An 18,568-nucleotide genomic window follows, 5' to 3' on the forward strand; every position below is an offset into this window, starting at 1 on the left:
CATCCTAAAGCATCCAAGAAAAGTGTGTATCCAACCTTTGCTTGAAGACTGCCAGTGAGGGGGAGCTCACCACCTCCTTAGGCAGCCTATTCCACTGCTGAACTACTCTGACTGTGAAAAATTTTTTCCTGATATCTAGCCTATATCGTTGTACTTGAAGTTTAAACCCATTACTGTGTGTCCTCTCCTCTGCAGCCAACAGAAACAGCATCCTGCCCTCCTCCAAGTGACAACCTTTCAAATACTTAGAGGACTATCATGTCCCCTCTAAACCTCCTTTTCTCCAGGCTGAACATTCCCAAGTCCCTCAACCTATCTTCATAGGGCTTGGTCCCTTGGCCCCAGATCAACTTAGACATGTATCTTTAAATGCTGGCTGGATGGGGGTGGTTCAGCTATCCTCATGTTCTTAGATTTGTCAGGTGTGTTTAACGTGGTCTACCACAAGTTGTTAGCCCACTGCTTCGACAGTGCTGGGATATGTGGGACAGTCCTTCAATGGCTGATCTCCTTTCTCTGGAACTGGACGCAGAGAGTCGCAGTGGGGGAAGAGATGTCCCATCCTTTTCCCTTGTGGAGTTCCACAGGGGTGATCCTCTCCCCCATGCTTTTCAACATTTATATGCACCCTCTGGCCCAGCTGGCTCAGAGTTTTGGGTTGGGCTGTCACCAATATGCAGATGACACCCGACTCTATCTCCTAATGACACCCTATCTCCTAATGAATGGCCACCTGGACGCCCCCCCCCCCCGATACATTTGCCAGATGTTTAGGAACTGTAGCTGGATGGTTGGAGCAGTCACCTGAAACTCACCCCTCCAAGATGGAGGTCCTGTGATTGGGAAGGAAGAGGCCAGATCAGGAAGCACGTCTTCCCAGCCTAGCCAGGGCACAGCTTAGATCTTGCCCAAGGCTAGGAATCTGGACGTGACCTTGAATGCCTCCCTGTTGATGGAAGTGCAGGTCGCTAGAGCAGCCCGCACAGTGTTCTTCCATCTACACCAGGGAAGGCTACTAGTGCCCTACCAGTCTCTAGAGCACCTAGCCACAGTGATCAATACAACAGGCACCTCCAGCTTGATTTCTGTAACTCACTGTACATAGGTCTTCCCTTATCCTTGACCCGGAAATTGCTGCTGGTCCAGATTGCAGCTGCTAGGGTCCTCACAGGGACATTTTGGAAGGCCAGTGCTGAGGCAGCTACATATCTCAGGGACTGGGTCCTTTGCTATGCAGGTGCAAATCTGTTGGTGGTTCCTGGCCCAAGGGAGGTGTGCGTCTGGCCTCAACCAGGGCCAGGGCCTCTTCAGTCCTGGCTCTGACCTGGTGGGATGAGCTCCTGGAAGAGCTGAGGGCCCTGCAGAAGCTTTCTCAGTTTTGTGGGGTCTGCAAGGCAGAGCTCTTCTGCTAGGTCTTTGGTTGAGGCAGAGCGAGTAAGATCTGGGCCCTCCTCACCACACGGGTAACAATCACATTATCTCCCCGTTTATCCATCCCCCTGAGCCTCAGGGATTGGATTGCTGCTGCTGTTCTTAATTTTAAGGGGTTGGGATTTTTATGTTTTTATTGTGGAGGCTTTTATTGTAACTCACCATGAGCAGGCTAGTCCAGGAGTAGCAGGTAATAAATCAAAGAATAAATAAAATAATTAATAAATAAATAGACAGGGCCTATAAAGATTATACACCCACTCAATGATCTCTCTTTACCTAGGATCAACTTTTAAAAACCTAGGCCCATTCTTCACAATCCCATCACTATGTGCTTTGGAAACCCAGTGTCTCCCTTCCCCCAACAAAATAGCCTCTCATCCCTACAAGACTGGCCTGAGGGTGGTATAGAAAGCGAAGAAAATAATAAACAATAATAGCATGTTCCTGTTATAGCCAAACTCTGAAGTGTGAGACTTTCTCTCCAATGAGTAATCCTTTCACATGAGTATCAGAAACCTAGGCCCGTGAGGCAATAGAAACTCACCTTATGCCGCAGCAGCCCATCTGGTCCCAATACTTTGTCAAAAATATGCCGTCCTACATGTGAATCCACAGCTGAGAGGGGATCATCCAGCAAGTAGATATCTGCATTGTTGTATACAGCTCTAGCCAGGCTGACACGTTGTTTCTGGCCTCCACTTAGGTTAATTCCCTGAAGAAGAAAACAGCCAGGCATGGTCTTCTGGGCCCTCTCTGTGGTTCACCCAAAACAGATCAACCTTACAAAGTCCAGACTGCAACTATATCACAAGCACAATAGATGAACTCAGAACCCATGGACAGCAGATCTATTAAGGAAATGAGCCAAGTCACAGATTATAGACCCAGTCACTTGCTGGAGGGTGTCTATAAATCAAATTAAATCAATAAATAAAATTTAAAAACCAAACCAAACATTAACAATATCTGAAACAAACTAATTGCTGAGATAGCCCAAAGCAGACATCCCTCTTTTCTGGAAAAATAAGGGCAAGATGCTTCTACACCAGCTGGGCTGGTAGTTTTCTAACAGCCTCCATGACCCCAAAATTACCTATGCCAGTCAAGCGAACATTAACTTCTTTGGTTGCCTTTGAAAGGCTGCTAAACTTACTGAACCATAAGAACAGATTCCATATCTCACTCTCTCAGTCCATATTGTCACTTCCATACAGGAGTCACCGGTCTGCCTGCATTCACATGACTGTGCTGCAGTGATCAGGAAGGCCTTTCAGCCTCTTTGCCCAGCTCACCACCCTGCCACTGTGCCCAAAGTTGGTACCTTCTCCCCAATCTCTGTAAGGTCTCCTCCGGGGAGCAGCTGCATGTCTGGAAGTAGGGCACATGCCTCGAGCACCTGCTGGTATCGGGCTTCATCAAGGGGCGACCCAAAAAGGATGTTGTCCTTCAGTGTAGCATTCTGGATCCAGGCCTGTTGAGGCACATACGCCACGGAGCCCTGCAGAAATCAACATCCACGTAGCAGCTTACCAGGCAGCAGACAGCAGAGGACTAGCTCAGAAGCCCAGGTGGGAGCCATTGTGAACTGGGTGAAGGCAGAGGGGACAGGAAATAAAAGGGAGAGATGCGGGACTTTCGGGAGGAAGAGGATGTGCCTGGAGGGTGTCTGCAAGGGGACAGGACTGTACACAAGTAAGTGTGATGGGACAGCTGACCAAGGTCCAGGAGGCATCAGGAATGCAGCAGTGACAGCTGATAGCCTATAAAAGACAGCTGGAAAATCTCTGACCGGGACATTAGCAGAGAGGGTGCAGTAAAATAAACCTCCTTGTGAAACTAGAAGACAGCCATCACCCTTCCTACAGGAGAAAGGACTGGCCTCGAGGGTGGGGCTGCTGGAGGGCTAAGGAGGACTGTGACAATTACAAATGGAGTAGCAACCTAATTGAGAGACAAAATGGATTGGGAGCTTCCCAATGAGCAAGCTAAGACTTTTGCAGTAATATAGCAGAGAAGGCTTCCCTGATCTTGGGGAGACACCTTGTGGTGTGAGTAGAAAGCGACTAAAAAAAGAGCACATATCACAGTGCTTGGAGTGAGTGGGAGAAGGGAGAAGAAGAAGAAGAAGAAGGTGAAGAAGAAGGTCTTAACCACTACACCAAACTGGCTCATGCAGAAGGGCAGGTCTGCGAGAACTGATACAATCTGGGTATGAACAAGCTTTATGGAGGTGCATTAAGCCTACCTGTAGGCAAGCAGTGACATATGCCCAACAACATCAACCACCTGAAATGCTACCCCTACACACACTATATCCACGTAAAAGCCTCCCAGCCAGTCTCTTAGCCAGCAGAAAACTCAACAGGTGATCCAGGCCCCTCTCACACACCATGTCAGAGAAGGCTTTATACTAATTCTTTATGTCACCCAAAGAAAGGAGATCTCATCAGTGACATAGTCTCTCGAGAGTCTTTGCATAATGGAGGAGCATGGCTAGCAACCCTATTGCTCTCCTTGTGTGCATGTGGACTACCCATAGTTCCATTTCCTCACACAGGGCTCCACTTCCTCCATACAGCCGCTGCTTCACACAGAAGCCTTGGCTTCCCATCTCACCTTACCCCCACCTCTCCTCACCTGAATATTGATATGCCCCTTGATGTTCTCCATCTCACCCAGCATGGCGGACAACAAAGAGGATTTTCCAGATCCCACAGCCCCCACAATGGCCACCAAGTGCCCGTGTGGAACTTTCAGGGTTATGCTGCAAGGGAAAGTAGCACAGGTATCAATGATAGGCAGGCATCTATTTAATTTTTTACACTCCACTTTATCCCCAGAGCAGTTTACAACACCCTTCTCCTCTCCTCTGCAAGGCATGTTAGGCTGAGGGAAAGTGAATGTCCCGGGTTCACTTAATGAGCTTCAATGCAAGAATGGGGATTCAAACCTTAAGGATGTAAAGGAAAGCAAGTCGCTAGATCCTAGGCTCAGAGGAAAGCTGCCTCTGATCAGAGGAGCCCTGAAAGAAAGTGCCCTTGGGTGAAGAGTTAGGGCTAACTTCTCCTGCCTGGCCTAAACATTACAAGAACTTATGAAATGGCTTTCTAATGAGTCCTGTCGTTTGTCTGTTTAAGGCAGCCTTGTCACCTCAGACTGGCAGTAGCTCTTCCGGGTCTAAGGTAGGACCCTGCACTTTTTTTTTTTGAGATCTTTTCACTGGGGCTGATGGGGACTGAACCCAGGACCTTTTGTATGCTAAGCTACAACTACTCCACAAACAGAGAAGGAGTCCACCTTCCTGTGCCTCTCCCTTCCAAACACACAGGGTCCCATGACTCCAATCAATTCCTCCTCCTACAGTGAAATGAAGGCCTATGAAGGGACTCACTCTTTAATGGCGGCATCAGAGTTCTGTTCCCAGGCAAAGGAAGAGTCAGAAAAATGCACAGCACAGTCTGGGGGTAAAAAGGTCAGAAGAGCATGGTCACTGAGGGCAGAGGACACAACCTACATCCATCACCTGGCACACTTCCACCAGCCTTCTGCATTCACTCCAGAATTTGGTTGGCCCCAGCCCCAGCCCCAGCCCCAGCCCCAGCCCCAGCCCCAGCCCCAGCCCCAGCCCCAGCCCCAGCCCCAGCCCCAGCCCCAGCCCCAGCCCCAGCCCCAGCCCTAACCTCCAGTTACCAGGGTTGGGTTCCTGCCATATTGCAGAAGTGTCCAGGTCATCACTTCCCAGGTACCGTTCAAGCCGCTCTGTAGATACATTGACCTGTAAAGCAGAGGGCAACATCAGGCATGGGGTTGCTCGGACACACCGGTCCTCACTGAGGGACACCACTGCCCTGCAGAGTGCGTAGGACTGTGGTATGCAGACCAATCCTGATTGAGCAGAACCCAGAACCCAACACAGCCTGACCACAAACCCTTTGCAACACTGAAGTGATGCACCCCTCTCCCTCCACATCAGTTGTCTGTGGTACGTCTGCTCACCTGCACCAGGGAGGAGAACACCAGAGGCAGCATGGTGAGAGGGAAGCGCAGCACATTAAAGAGAGAGATAGAGGTGAAGGCCTTCTGTGCATCTAAGACGTGCGTATCATCCACCATTACATAAACAGCAAATGTTACCACAGAGACCTGGAGGGACACCAAGAGACACACTGGTGAGCTGTGACTCCTACAAGGAATTAAAAGAGCACCCTGTGTCAGCACCCTAAAGCTTGTGGTTGTAGGGAAGGGTAAAAACCTCATATAGGGAGGAATACAAGGGATAATTGTTTGGATCGCAGGGCCTTCCTCATGTCTCTCCCTCCCAGTTCCCAGTGGCTGGCCAGCTGACCTCCTGCAGGCAGGGCAGGGTCCAGGCAGCCTGCACAGGCACTCTGAGGCTGTAACTGGAAAGAGGCCTGTGACCACGTGGAGGCAGACAGGCAGGCAGTAGTGCAGTGAGGCTTCAGGCTGTGACGTTGTTAGGGCCCTCTGCTCCCCACAAGCAGCACTGATATTACACTTTCAAAGGCTTATGGCCCAGCTTAAATTCATTACCAAAGAGGACACACAACACAATTCCCTCTGACCCATCCACTCAAAAATCCCATTTCTGGGTCAGACCAAATGGCCATTTAATCCAAAACTCTGTCTCCAACATTATATTTTATCACACAGGGGAATCATAAAAGTTTATTAATTTCAATTTTACGTCAAGTTGCTAAGAGGTAGGATGCCAGTGACCTGATAGTATGTGGGTCCACATCCCATAATAGAAAAGACAGGTCTTGAATTTAGTCTGTCTTTTTCTCTCCTTGTTGATGTTTGAGCATTGGAAATCTAGATGAGCCAGAGTAGCTGTCTTTCCTGTGTTACAAAAAGAACTCCATCCTCAAAAAGGGACACACATTAGTTTGAAGCTGGCCAGACTGTGCTTTGATATCCTGCCATTCACGCCCAGGCCCCTTGCACGGGAACCTGACCCTCCGCCCAAAACTTTGGCCCCATTCCCAGTGCTGCCTTACTATGACAGGAGCGCAGGTGAAGAGGAAGATGGCAACTGCCTGCAGGTAGGAAAAATTCAGCAGCCCCTTCAGCTCCCGCACCCGGATCTGCCCGATTCGCTGCTCAAACGATGGCTCCCAGGCAAACAGCTTCAGGATCTGCAGTCAGATATGGAATTCAGTCCTGAGGAGTTGTTTTACCATACATCTACCTTGGGCAGAATTCAACCTGGTTCCTGTCCCTTACATTAATAAGCAGACGTGGCTGGTTTTCAAAGGTCTGCTTCAAGGGGACATCTCACAGAGACCAAAAGTGAAACTCTCGGTTGCTACTTCCCTTGTCAGTCTAAGCCACGCATGGCCTGGCAATACAATCCCTCTGATGGGAAAGGAAGGTGCTATGATGAGCACAGCTCACTGCTGTGATGGAGCCATCTGGAGCCATCTGCCACTCACCTTGATGCCACTGAGAACTTCATTCATTATTTTCATGCGCTCATCCTTGTTTTTCATGTTCTTCATCTGTACAAAGAAAAGAAGAGTAAGACCGGTTCAGTGTGGGAAGCACTGCCTGTTCGGACATAAGCACTAACTAATCTAGTTCCATTTAGCCTCACACAGCTGTAGGTAACAGAATAAAATGTAGCCCTCCCCTCATTTCTTGGGATGCTCTCTGAAGGTGGGGAGGAAAGAATGCCACTCTTCCCTTGGGGTCTTTCCCTGTGGGGCTCTGCAAGTTCACTCTTTCTTCTGCTCCGTGTGTTTTGAAACTTGTGGGATAGGTTGTGCAGAGATGGGAGTTGAAAAGTTACTGCTACGGTAACACTTTTTCTCCTTTTCAGTGAAGCCAGGCAGGGCTACAGAAACTCAAAGGTGGGCTCAGAGACCAGCAGGATGAGCCGGATGAGGGTGAATAAACAAACAATCCAGACTAGATGTAAATATTAATGCTGTGCCCCACTTGATTTGGGTCTTTTCAATTCTCTTTTGGGAATCAGGTATAGAGCTTGGCTAATGTGCTGGACATAGTATTGCCTTTTGGGTACCCAGTTGTCTTAGATTAACTGCTACTCCTAGAAAATCACAACAGGGTTACTTTAATATATGCTTTGATTACTTCCGGACTACTCTAACTTGAGGCTACTCTTCAGTGTAGCACCCCTTTCCATCATAGGGGCTAGCTCAACATTGCAGCGGCTCTCAGCTTGTTTCTCAAAGTGTTTGTTTGTTATTCCAATTTCTACACCACACCTCTCAAACCAGTTGTTTTTGGGTGATGTTGACTTTATTCTTAAAAGCCCTGAATGGCTTTGGTCAGATTTTCTAAGGATAGGTCTCCTTCTTTAACAGGGATCATAAGTTAGTGATGCTTGAGTGCATAAGTGACCAAGTTCTGTCTCTAGCATACACAGCTTTTTAAAAAGGATCTCAGACAGCAGAGCTGCTGCTAATTAATTAGACAATTAGACAAGACTAGCGAACATAGACCAACGATCTAATTTGTTAGAAAGTAGCTTCATACATACAGTAGCTTCATACATGGGAATTGTAGTTCGTAAACATCTGGAGGACCACAGGTTGACTACCCCTGCTCTAAGATACCACCCTTGTCAGTCTACAGATCTATCCACCACTACTCCACAGTGAAGGAGCCAGACCGATTTCTTCCCTGGAATAAGTGAAACCCAGTTTCTGACCCATTAGAGTTCCTTTTCTCCTTTCATATATAGAAAGGGCAGATCCTGGATTGCAGAGCTGAGGCTTCTGGGAAAGCTCAGTAATTAACAGCCCCAAACAGGCTGAGCTACCCATCCTCAGAGTGTACAAGTGTAAACATCACAAGACACTGAGGAGAGACGTGAGATTCACAGGACTTAAGCAGTAGTTGTACAAAGATGGATGGGGATTCTGGGGACTCCAGCAAGGATGAGGATGGGGAAGGGGGGATGTTCCCCTTCTGCAGAAGCCAGCACTGACCTGGATGTCACGGGCCTTGGTGACCAGCAAGGCATTGATGGGCAGAAGCAGTATCATGACTCCAATCCCAGCAAGCATGGACGGGCCCAGCTCTCCCCACAGAAACACAATAGACAGCACAATCTGTAGCGGAGCTGACCACAGCTGGTGCACGAAGTTTGTGAAGTCCATAAAGCGCTGGGCATCGGCAGACATCAGGTTCACTGTTTCACCGACCGTGGATTCCTTGCGCGTGGTATTGGAGACCGTGAGCGCCTGAGAGCAGACACAAGAAGAGAGCCATAGAGTGCAGCTGCCGCATGGACCCAACTTACACAGCACCAAATGGAGGTAACAGGAGTTGGAAACAGAGAGTGCTCTGATCACGTGGAATACAGGGCCATGTCTGAGGGGTGAGCCTCACAGTAGACAGGCTCCACAAGAAGCAGGGGCAGACTTCTCTTACTGCCCCTAATTCTCCCATTGCTATAGGCTATACCCACAAGGAACACTATCAATCCCACAGACACCCATTGATGCTGTTGACTGGCTAGCAACAGGAAGAAGAAAAGAACCCACGTCAGGTGAAGCAGCCTGCTAACCTTCTTATAGATGGCAGCCATGAGTGTGGTGCGAACATTCATGCCCAGCTTGAAACAGAGGAGGAAATATTGCTGCAGACAGATAGACTGCACTAGTGCAGTGGCAAACAGCAGCAATGCGTAGAGGTAGCCGTGCCAAATGTAAGCCTCTTGATCCGACACAAAGGAGATCATCAGCCTGTAAGAGAAGGCAACTGTGAATATCAGCCTCACTGCAACTCATCATTCAAATTAACCCCGCAGGGCAGCTTCCTGACCACCACCCCCCACATGCACAATTCATAGTGTCCCTGCAAAGTCGGGCTCTCTAAGACAGGGGTAGTCCCTGCCAGCGTTCACTCATGGGAGGGGCTTGTGGGAATTGTAGTCTGTGAACATCTCAAGGACCACAGGTTGTCTACCTCTGCTCTAAGATACCACCCTTTGTCAGTCTACAGACCAACCCATCACTACTCCACAGTGAAGGAGCCAGGGCAATTTCTTCCCTGGAATAAGTGAACATCTGCTATGGTACTGTAACCAACTACTCTATCTTGGCTTGGAGAAATGTTGACACCCAGCCATGGGCTCAAAGAGTGGCCATGGGCAAGTCACTGCCTACAGCTTCTTCTTTGTTTATGAAAGTATCTTAAAGTAAAAATCAACAGTTGTTGCTTTGGGTGCTTGCAGCTTCCCCTACGTGGTGCTCGTGGGCTCAATGGCCGCCACTAGTACTAGTCCTTCCACAGCCATTTGCCAAACCTTTTGCAAAGTTTGTCAGGCAGGGCCTATTATTATTAGCTGCCCTGACTCAACCCGTTTCCCATGAAACAACAGCCACTGCAGGATCAGTCTTTCCTCCTTTGTATTTACACTTCTCTTTCATTTTTAATGTGCACACAGACACCAGCACTGAGTCGCTTACCCTCCTGTTACATATCTATGACTTCAGCCTCATTATCCAAATGACAGCCTGTCTTTTAAAAATTTCCGGAAGTGCCCCCAGAAGCTTCCGGCAAGCAAAGTTGGCTCTAGCATCGGGTGGGCAATCTGACAACTGTGAACTTTTTAGGGTGACAAAAAGCGTGTGGATAAAGGAGGCTGTCGCCATATACATTGAATTCTGAGAAGTGGTGGATGCTTACCAAAGGTTCTCCTAAACCCCAAGGCCTGTGCATTCCCCCCTACCCCTGCCCCCCCCCCATGTCTCTCTGAACCCCACCTTGATCAAAGTCCTAAAAAGGCAACCTTGGACCACACTCACTTCAGCAACTGTGGGCTCACAAACACTAGCAAGTCATGCACCACCTTCAACACCACTGATTTCAGCAGGTTCCCAGAAAAGGTGTACATCATAGCCACAAGCAGCCAATGCTTTGCGTAGTCTCGTCTGACGTCTCCTTTGTCCCCCTTTTTCTTTGGTTTCTGGTGTTTTTCTTCCTGAATTCAGAGGAGAGTATGGAAGAGTGAGAGCCCTGCCCTTCAAGTCAGAACCTGCCCCCACTGGCTGCCTTGGACCAAACAGACCCAGTTTCCAGGTGGGATGAGTCACAGCGGGCCAGCTGTGCTGCTGAGCCCCATGCAGATGGGTTAGCTTAGGAGAGAGAAGGAAGGGATCATGTGAGTGAGATTTCCCGCATTTCCTTCCCCACCTCAATCAGTGCTTGGAAGTGAAATGGAGGGCTTTCAGTAGAAGAAGAAGAAGAGTTGGTTCTTATATGCTGCTTTTCTCTCCCTGAAGGAGTCTCAAAGCGTCTTCCCTTTCTTCTCCCCACAACATATGCCCTGTGGGGTGGGTGAGGCTGAGAGAGCCCGGATATCACTGCTTGGTCAGAACAGCTTTATCAGTGCTGTGGCGAGCCCAAGGTCACCCAGCTGGCTGCATGTGGGGGAGCGAAAATCGAACCCAGCTTGCCAGATTAGAAGTCCGCACTCCTAACCACTACACCAAATTGGCATGACTTACAAGAACCAGCATGACTTACCAGAACCAAGGCATCCTGACTCTGGGCCTTGCTTAAGCCATTCATCTGGTCAGTGATTGGTGACCGATGCCTCCTCTGGCAGTGCCGGATCTCCAGTTTCCGCTGGGCCTTTTTAATGCCAGCTTGCATGTTCTTCTCAAACATGCCTGAAACTCGACTGGTCTTGTCTGCATCTTTCAGTTCCCATAGGTCATCCATCTCCAATGGCTTCTTATAGCCTTTCAGCAATATCCTATAAGATACAGCAAGTTGTTTCAGCCACTCAAAACCAAGACAAACAGCTAGCTTTTTGCTTTGACCAGGCCTACACACTACAAAAGGAATGAGCACAGAGCAGAGTCAGGAGGGCTTCTGAGAGACAGCAGTACAAAGATCAGAGCAAGAGTTTGGCAAGACGATTCACCCAGCTGCCAGGCACTTATAGCCAAACCATAATATGGCTTCCTTCATCACTCAGAGCCTTCAGACCCAGAGTCCTTCACTGTCTCAGGCCTTGGAACTCTTCTCCCCATGCAGAATCAGCTTCCCATAGCTTCAGTTCCAGCCCAGAGGCTGCTTTTCTCCCACACTGTGACATACTTACTGTTTCCACCCAGGCCTGCTTACCTGTTGTACCAGTTGAAGGTGATAAGGCTCAGGAAGGAGGCTGTGATTTCTGGGTTCTGGAAAACAAGGAGGGCAGAACTCCATGGTGAAAATTTCAGGGGACACCTGTGGCGAGGAGTGACTCCATGGACCTTTATCTTTCAAAACAAAATCCTGACAATACGGACGTCTTTGTCTGGAGACCATCTCACCTTGCAGTGCACCCCGAGAGCCAGGGATGGCCATTTCCAAGGAATGCTCACAGATATTGGGTTCCCACATCCTATCCAGCCCCTTCTGAGAGCCTCCTCGAGCCAGGGAGACATTGGAATACCGTGCAGAATAACTAAGTCTATTCTCATGTCAAAGGTAACCCCCCCGCCCCCACCTTCATCCACAAAGATGGAAGGTAAGACCAAGGACTCTCACCTTCTTTGCTGCTTCTTTCATTTCAGGGGCAGTGTCCGAAACTGCAGAGATGATCAACAAAAAGAGCTGAGCCCCATAGGAGACAGTGAAGAGGCAGAAACGTGGTATGTCAGAGATGAGGCCCTGCAAGAGAGAAAAGCCCCTGGGAGTTATGCCTGGAAGAAGCCAAGGGGGAACTGTGCCTCCCATGGCTGAAGAGCCCACATCTGCCCAGGCAGCAGGAGCCAAGAACAGCGATACTCCAGTCTGTGGCTTCTTTTTGGCCCAGGCATTTCTTCCCACTCTTCCCTGCCTGCCCTCAGAGTTTTTTGAACCAGGGTGAAGAAAAAGAAGAAGAGTTGGTTCTTATATGCCACTTTTCTCTACCCGAAGGAGGCTCAAAGTGGCTTACAGTCGCCTTTCCTCTCCCCACAACAGACACCCTGTGAGGTGGGTGAGGCTGAGAGAGCCCTAATATCACTGCTTGGTCAGAACAGTTTTATCAGTGCCGTGGCGAGCCCAAGGTCACCCAGTTGGCTGCATGTGGGGGAGTGCAGAATTGAACCCGGATCATCAGATTAGAAGTCTGCACTCCTAACCACTACACCAAACCGGCTCTCTTTTGAACAACAGTGTTAAGTGATTGTAGCAAGTAGCACCAAAGGGTGGGCCTGGAAGGAATTGCTACCAGAGGACCCTTTGCTGTGGCAAACAGGTCCCATTCTGTGCAGCCCTGGTCTCCCCTAGGCCTCTTCTGCTGACCTGGATTGCTTGCCGAATCAGAGTCTGCAGCTGAAACACATCACAGAGCAGAGAAAGGATGAGGAAGAAGAAGAGAGTCCATGAGTCTCTGCGTGCAGCAAAGCGACAGGTGCAATGGATCATCAAAACAAGTAGCTGCAGGAAGACAGAGAAAATGCAGAGGCCTGGGTTGGACTGATGGTTAAAAGCAGGTATTCCACACAATCATTGTACCAAGACAGCTTGCACTAAAGATCTCCGCTCTCTGAACACGGCCATCTTCAAAGGGCTCAGCACCACCACATAATTGCCTGACATGGCAGTGCTCCATCTGGAGAAAACCTGGACCAAAACAATCTCCAGGGCAAACCAATCATAATATCTCCTACTGTTAACACTGAGATTAAAAATAATCTCAGCTGCCACCACTTAGTCCAGAATAGAAAAATTCATTTTTTTCTATTTTGGATACTTCCATTTGACCACTCAGTCCAGAGCATAAGTCACACAGCGCTCAAAAACCCACCACCACCTTCTGGCTTGGGTCACCCACTCAGCCACCAGGCCCAGTGAGAACAGAGCAGGGCTGAAACTGGCATTTGGGGGGGGGGTGTCCCCAAGGAACTCCCTGCCTTTTCAACTCCCTTTTCAAGGAGCCAGGCTTGACAGTCATTCAGCCAGTGATTCTTACCCAAGTGATGCTATGGAGTGCAGGATTTGTGTATCGGACAGCAGGGGTTGATTGTTGCTTTCCAGCTTGGACAATGGTGATGACCAACTCAGCTAGTGCCAATAGTAAGAGTAGAATAGTCAGTGTCTGAAGAAAGTAAAAAAAGAGAGAAAGGTTGTTACCAGCAGGGTCCAGAAAGCCAAGGCTGCAAGGAGCCTCCAATCAACTGCAGTGCCTGCAAGAAATGATCCCACCCACCTATGAAGCCACAAGGACTGCACAAGAAGCTCCCCCAAGAGCATCATTATTTGCCCTTCCTTCCGTCAGCTCCCTCCCTTGAAGGGCACCTCCAAACCCATTATACCCTGCACCTTTTCTCCTCTTTCCACCCCACCATCACCAATTAAACAATCTCATGGTGTGTCTTAGGAGCTGAGCACCCTCTGCCCACCCCATTACAAGCCGCCTTTTCTCCCACCTGCTTAGCGACGTAAATGCGAGTGAATGATAATTTCTTCGTCTTGGATATGCACAGCGGGAGAAGCTGCCATGGACCAAAGATCCAGATAAAGCCCAGAGGGACCCATGTGAGGACAGTCTGCTCAAAGCAGATTGGCAGGTCAGCATCGCCACGATCCAGGAAAGAGGAGTTCTGAAGATATCAAAGACAGACAAAGGAGGCTCTTATCGTAAGCCCAGCTCGTTTGTAATCCTTCACCTGCCCAAACATTGCCATCATGCCATACACACCTGTATCACTCATCATGACCCCTTTTCCTCCACACTATGCATCAATCCATATGTTATATTTGAATCCCACCCTTTCACCAAGGATCTCAAGGTGGTGTGTGTCTATTGGGGTTCTGGCCTGACATCAGCCATGGTCTTATCCATAGCAGTCACAACTCCAGTTTGTCGTGATGCCCTTCCAAAAGCTATCCCCCTCTTTGCAACATATCTCAACACCACCCTAATGCAGCTGACATGCATTCTGTTACAGGATTTTCTTTTCAGCTGGCTCAGGTCTACCCTTGTTCACATCACACAGCCATTCTCCAACCAACCCAGATAATCATGGCAGGAGGCTATAGTGTTGATGCTTTCAGATGGTAACCAATTTCCCCCCACAAAAATATAATTCTTGTGCTGCTTCCATGGTGGCATGGTGTCTATGAAGGCAATTATCTATTACAGAAGTTCTCAGACTTGATATTCATTCAAGGACCCCCATTTTAATTTAAATGTCAAGCCCTCCTATTCTCCTTCACTGGTGCCCGCCATGCACCTTGGCTTCAGAACTGGATAGGAAGGGGGTTAATTGCTACTGGTTCCTTCTTCTTCCTCCTTTCCTGCCTGCTGCTTGTCCAGACAGGAAGCAGAGTAATCATGTTTAGCAGTCTCCCAGCCCTTTTTAAAGCAGGCATGGCAAGCCACATACACCCCATGCTCTCTAAGCCATGGAAGGCCATGTCTGGAGACACTCATATCATTCCTGTAAAGAGTGCCTGTTTAGTAGAATCCAGCAAAGTAGATCATACCTCATCCTACCTCTCCACTGAACCAAGTTTATTGTCCATTACTTAAAATATTTTTATACCATCTCTCCTTTGGGCTCAAGTGTGAAACCTTCCTTCAGTCTAAGGAGCCTTCCTCCAACTTGTGGTATTGTTATTGCAAGAAGACTCCTTGGGCTGAAGAAATGCTACCTGAAGATCAGGTGGATTCACCCCAGTATTTACAGGCAGAGATATAAATGCCGAGCGGGAAACAAATGGCAAAACTCAGGGGAAAGTGTTTCTCCCCCATCCCCCATTTTTCCTGAGGACATTTAATTTTCATTTTTTTCCCCAGTGGAAAAACTGGGGCTTGAATCTCTCTATGGACAAAAGGATTTCTGCCAGGAGATTGTGTCATCATTACCTCCCCAGTACTCCAGCTCAAAATGCAGCTCCTGGGGAGAAAGGCTGCCCCCAAGAGCAGCATGGGGAGAGAGCTGGGCAGCAGAGTCAGGAATTATCCAAAAAATCCACCCACTACCCACCACCGCAGAAATCTTCCACACAATCTGACACTGGAAGTTTGGGAGGGATCTGGGGAAAAAATCTTATGAAACATTTACTGGATTCCAGTACTGTGCTACATTGAAGAGGAAATTCGTAATGAAAGGTTAATGTAAACTTATATATTAGTAGCAATAATTACCATTTGTAGGCTTGGTTGCTGATTTAACTTTTAAATGTATTTATAGATGCCTGTATATTAATAGTTATATTGTAAAGAAATAGAAAGATACAGAATCAGATAATGAAAATACTTGTATATACTGTATACACAGCATATTTTCAAAAAGAAGAGGGTTTTATACCCTGTTTTTCTCAACCCTAAGGAGTCTCAGAGCAGTTTACAATCACTTTCCCTTCCTCTCCCCACATGAGATATGCGGGGCTGAGAAAGTTGAGAAAAATTGTGACTGCCCTCAGGTCACCGAGCAGGCTTCATATGGAGGAGTAGGGACTGGGGAATCAAACTCTCTCCAGATTAGAGTCTGGGGCTTTTAACCATTATGCCACACTGGCTAATCATTGTCTAAATGTGACTAATTTTGTCCCCTGTGCATGATGACAATACACTACTGAAGAGCTCAGGGTTTTCAATGGTAAAGTTTAACAATGTTGAAATTAGTCTTTCTCCCCAAATAATACACTTTTTGGTTACTAAAAAAACTTTATTTCCAGATTTTATTTTTTTCTACCTCTCAGATGGCGATAAGATACATATGCTAAGGTAGCATAAAGAGCTTAAGTTTCCAGATGATTCACTCTCTCAAGTATTTGGAATATTTTAAACTCTGCATTATAGATTAGGCATGTTGTGCAATGTGCAATTAAAGCAGCAAAATAAATTTAATCTCTGACTGGGGAGGTCAGCCTTTTAGGCGCGCAAAGTCTCATTTCAGTAGCCAAGAGCCCATAAAACACACATAGATGGCATTAACATTATCAAGGAAAAGGCCAAGCAGGTAAAGCAAAGTAAGACTTTCCTTGGCAAGAGAACCACTACTGTCAGATAAGACAGTTCTAGAAGAAAACTGAGGCAGCTCAGTCAGCGCCACTCATGAAATATAGTTAATCACTCTTACATCAAAGAGTCCAGGACTCTTGCATCAAAAAGCAGATCAGAGCTAATCAATTGTGTCAGCAACCTGAAGCACGTAAGAAACTCCTGATTTACACAGAGGGCAGCCAGGTGCCCTGGAAGGGCAGTAAACAGGGCACAAAGGACAAGACCCTCCCCCTGATATTGCCTCCAAGCATGGAGTTTCAGAGGTCTACTTGCTGCCATTGCTAGCACTCACTGACTGACCAATCCTCCAAGAATTTATCTCACCCCCTCTAAAAGCCACTTATGCTTGTGGCCATGATTCCATCCAGTGGCAGTGGCTTCCACTATAAAATTGCTCATTGACTAAAGTAGAATCTCTTTTGGTTTGTCCTTTATCTTCTCTCCTATTTAGATAACATTTAGCCAAGGTTGTCTCCACAAGTCATCACATTTTGTTTAGACAGCAGCCTAACATCTCCCTCCATTTTTGATGCCCACTCCTTTCCTGAAGCCATTAGATGCTGAGAAAGACATACTAATGGAGGCAGGGAGGAAACTTCCCCAAAGTGGAAAGACCAGAGGAGGGGGCTTGGAAGCCTCCCTTCCAAAGTCCAGAACACGGAGGTGGTTTCTTTACTTCACCAGCCATAGACCACAGGTTTGCCTTTTATTGTGCATAAAGACGACATGGTAACATCCCCTGCCTTCCCAGTTCCCAGACAGCCCTAGCCCAGGCTCTTAGGCATGCTCATGCTGCCGGGCTCAAACATGTAGAGGTTCCCTGGATCAACCGCTGCCAGAAGCTGAGAAGCCACTTACCCAAAAAACAGAGCCACAGAACTGATCCAAGGCAGCTGCCATGGCGAGGCACTGTCTCCTCTTGCTATTACCCAGCTGTTGAATCAGCCACAGGAAGCCGAACAGGGCAAAAGTCCCACACACCCAACACTGGGGGGTCCAGAAACAATCTCTTGATGACAGTTGACTAATCATTAACTCCTCGTGCACATTTAGCCCCTTGGAACACATTGATAAACTCAGTTTACCTGGATGATGCCACTACGGAAGCATTGAGAGGGAGGGTTCCCAGAAGGAATACGATAGAGACTCGGATGGAGAGGAGCACATTGCCCAAGGAGAAGTGATGCCTTGGGATAATGCCACCAGTAATCTGACGTGTAAATCTGCCTTCCCCCAATCTGCTGTTTATTATCACGATCTTCTAATATTTTTGTAAATTTTATTTGTCCTTGAGGTGGGAGAATTCTTTTAATTATACCATTTAGTTACACCAAATAAAGCTGACTAAAAGAATCCCCTTCTCAGTGAGGAAACTAGTGTCTGGGAAGCCCCTACCCCAGCCAAGATGATCAACTTGACTCCTTTCCCTTCTCCAGACTACTGACCAAACTTTTCTCCTGTGCATTCTAGGATTGACCCATCCTAGCTCTGGTTCCCCAGTCGCCAATTTTTTCTGTGCAAAAGGCTTCTAGAACTATGCAGCTGTTGCAGCATTCCCGTCTATTAATTTGTATTCACAGAAATTAATTTGTGTCCATAGCACAATTCATTTCATTGCACAGAACCCAGTCTTAGAGATGGAAGACACAATGGAGAGCTCTATATTTCAATTGAAGAGGGATGAATTACAAAAAACACCAAAAACTCTTCAAGGCTGAACTAGAAAAGTGAACTCTAGGAACAACTTTCCATGATTAACGACCAAATATGCTGTGGACTCTACTGACCCTTCCCTTTCAGTGATAATATTGCCCCCCGCCCCAAGCACTGAAATAACGTGAACAGAGTCCAGAGATTCTGCTGTCTCATTCCTTACACAATCAGTAAGCCCAGCACTTGTTATGACTTGCTCCTAACAAGAGGGTCCAACGTCCATCAAATAGGCGATTTCCATTCCTCGCAGTTAATTATTGACTAATCAATATACAATACTGTATTAACTGCTCCCCTTGTGCTGCGGGACAGTAGCAAACCTTCCCTTGGAAGCCAAAGAGAATGGACAAATGTTTCCACAGTTCCAAAACATTTCCATTCTGCAGTGAAGTTTATTTGCACTGCCTTCAGCACTTGATTCTTGCATGAACAAGG

At 47.7% G+C, this 18,568-nt stretch overlaps 1 protein-coding gene across 2 annotated transcripts in view; it reads right to left on the reverse strand.

The window, feature by feature from the left end:
- The window catches only part of ABCC2 (ATP binding cassette subfamily C member 2), a 30,238-nt gene that overhangs the window by 10,708 nt on the left and 962 nt on the right, over window positions 1-18,568 (reverse strand). The window contains exons 1-18 of one of the 2 annotated variants that reach the window (XM_077349385.1): window positions 17,279-17,503; window positions 13,836-14,009; window positions 13,379-13,504; window positions 12,709-12,843; window positions 11,968-12,090; window positions 11,560-11,615; window positions 10,954-11,185; window positions 10,233-10,408; window positions 8,990-9,167; window positions 8,409-8,663; window positions 6,888-6,953; window positions 6,453-6,590; window positions 5,431-5,577; window positions 5,125-5,209; window positions 4,826-4,892; window positions 4,072-4,198; window positions 2,756-2,932; window positions 1,979-2,146 (exon numbers count right to left, since the gene is read on the reverse strand). In XM_077349385.1, the coding sequence (XP_077205500.1) occupies window positions 1,979-2,146; window positions 2,756-2,932; window positions 4,072-4,198; window positions 4,826-4,892; window positions 5,125-5,209; window positions 5,431-5,577; window positions 6,453-6,590; window positions 6,888-6,953; window positions 8,409-8,663; window positions 8,990-9,167; window positions 10,233-10,408; window positions 10,954-11,185; window positions 11,560-11,615; window positions 11,968-12,090; window positions 12,709-12,843; window positions 13,379-13,504; window positions 13,836-14,009; window positions 17,279-17,488 (2,640 nt within the window). In that variant the 5' untranslated portion in view covers window positions 17,489-17,503. Of the gene's footprint in view, window positions 1-1,978; window positions 2,147-2,755; window positions 2,933-4,071; window positions 4,199-4,825; window positions 4,893-5,124; window positions 5,210-5,430; window positions 5,578-6,452; window positions 6,591-6,887; window positions 6,954-8,408; window positions 8,664-8,989; window positions 9,168-10,232; window positions 10,409-10,953; window positions 11,186-11,559; window positions 11,616-11,967; window positions 12,091-12,708; window positions 12,844-13,378; window positions 13,505-13,835; window positions 14,010-17,278; window positions 17,504-18,568 lie in introns of those variants that run through there. The other variant, XM_077349386.1, reaches the window with a different exon arrangement.

Source organism: Paroedura picta, chromosome 8 (assembly GCF_049243985.1).
Source record: "Paroedura picta isolate Pp20150507F chromosome 8, Ppicta_v3.0, whole genome shotgun sequence".
Lineage (NCBI taxonomy): Eukaryota > Metazoa > Chordata > Lepidosauria > Squamata > Gekkonidae > Paroedura > Paroedura picta.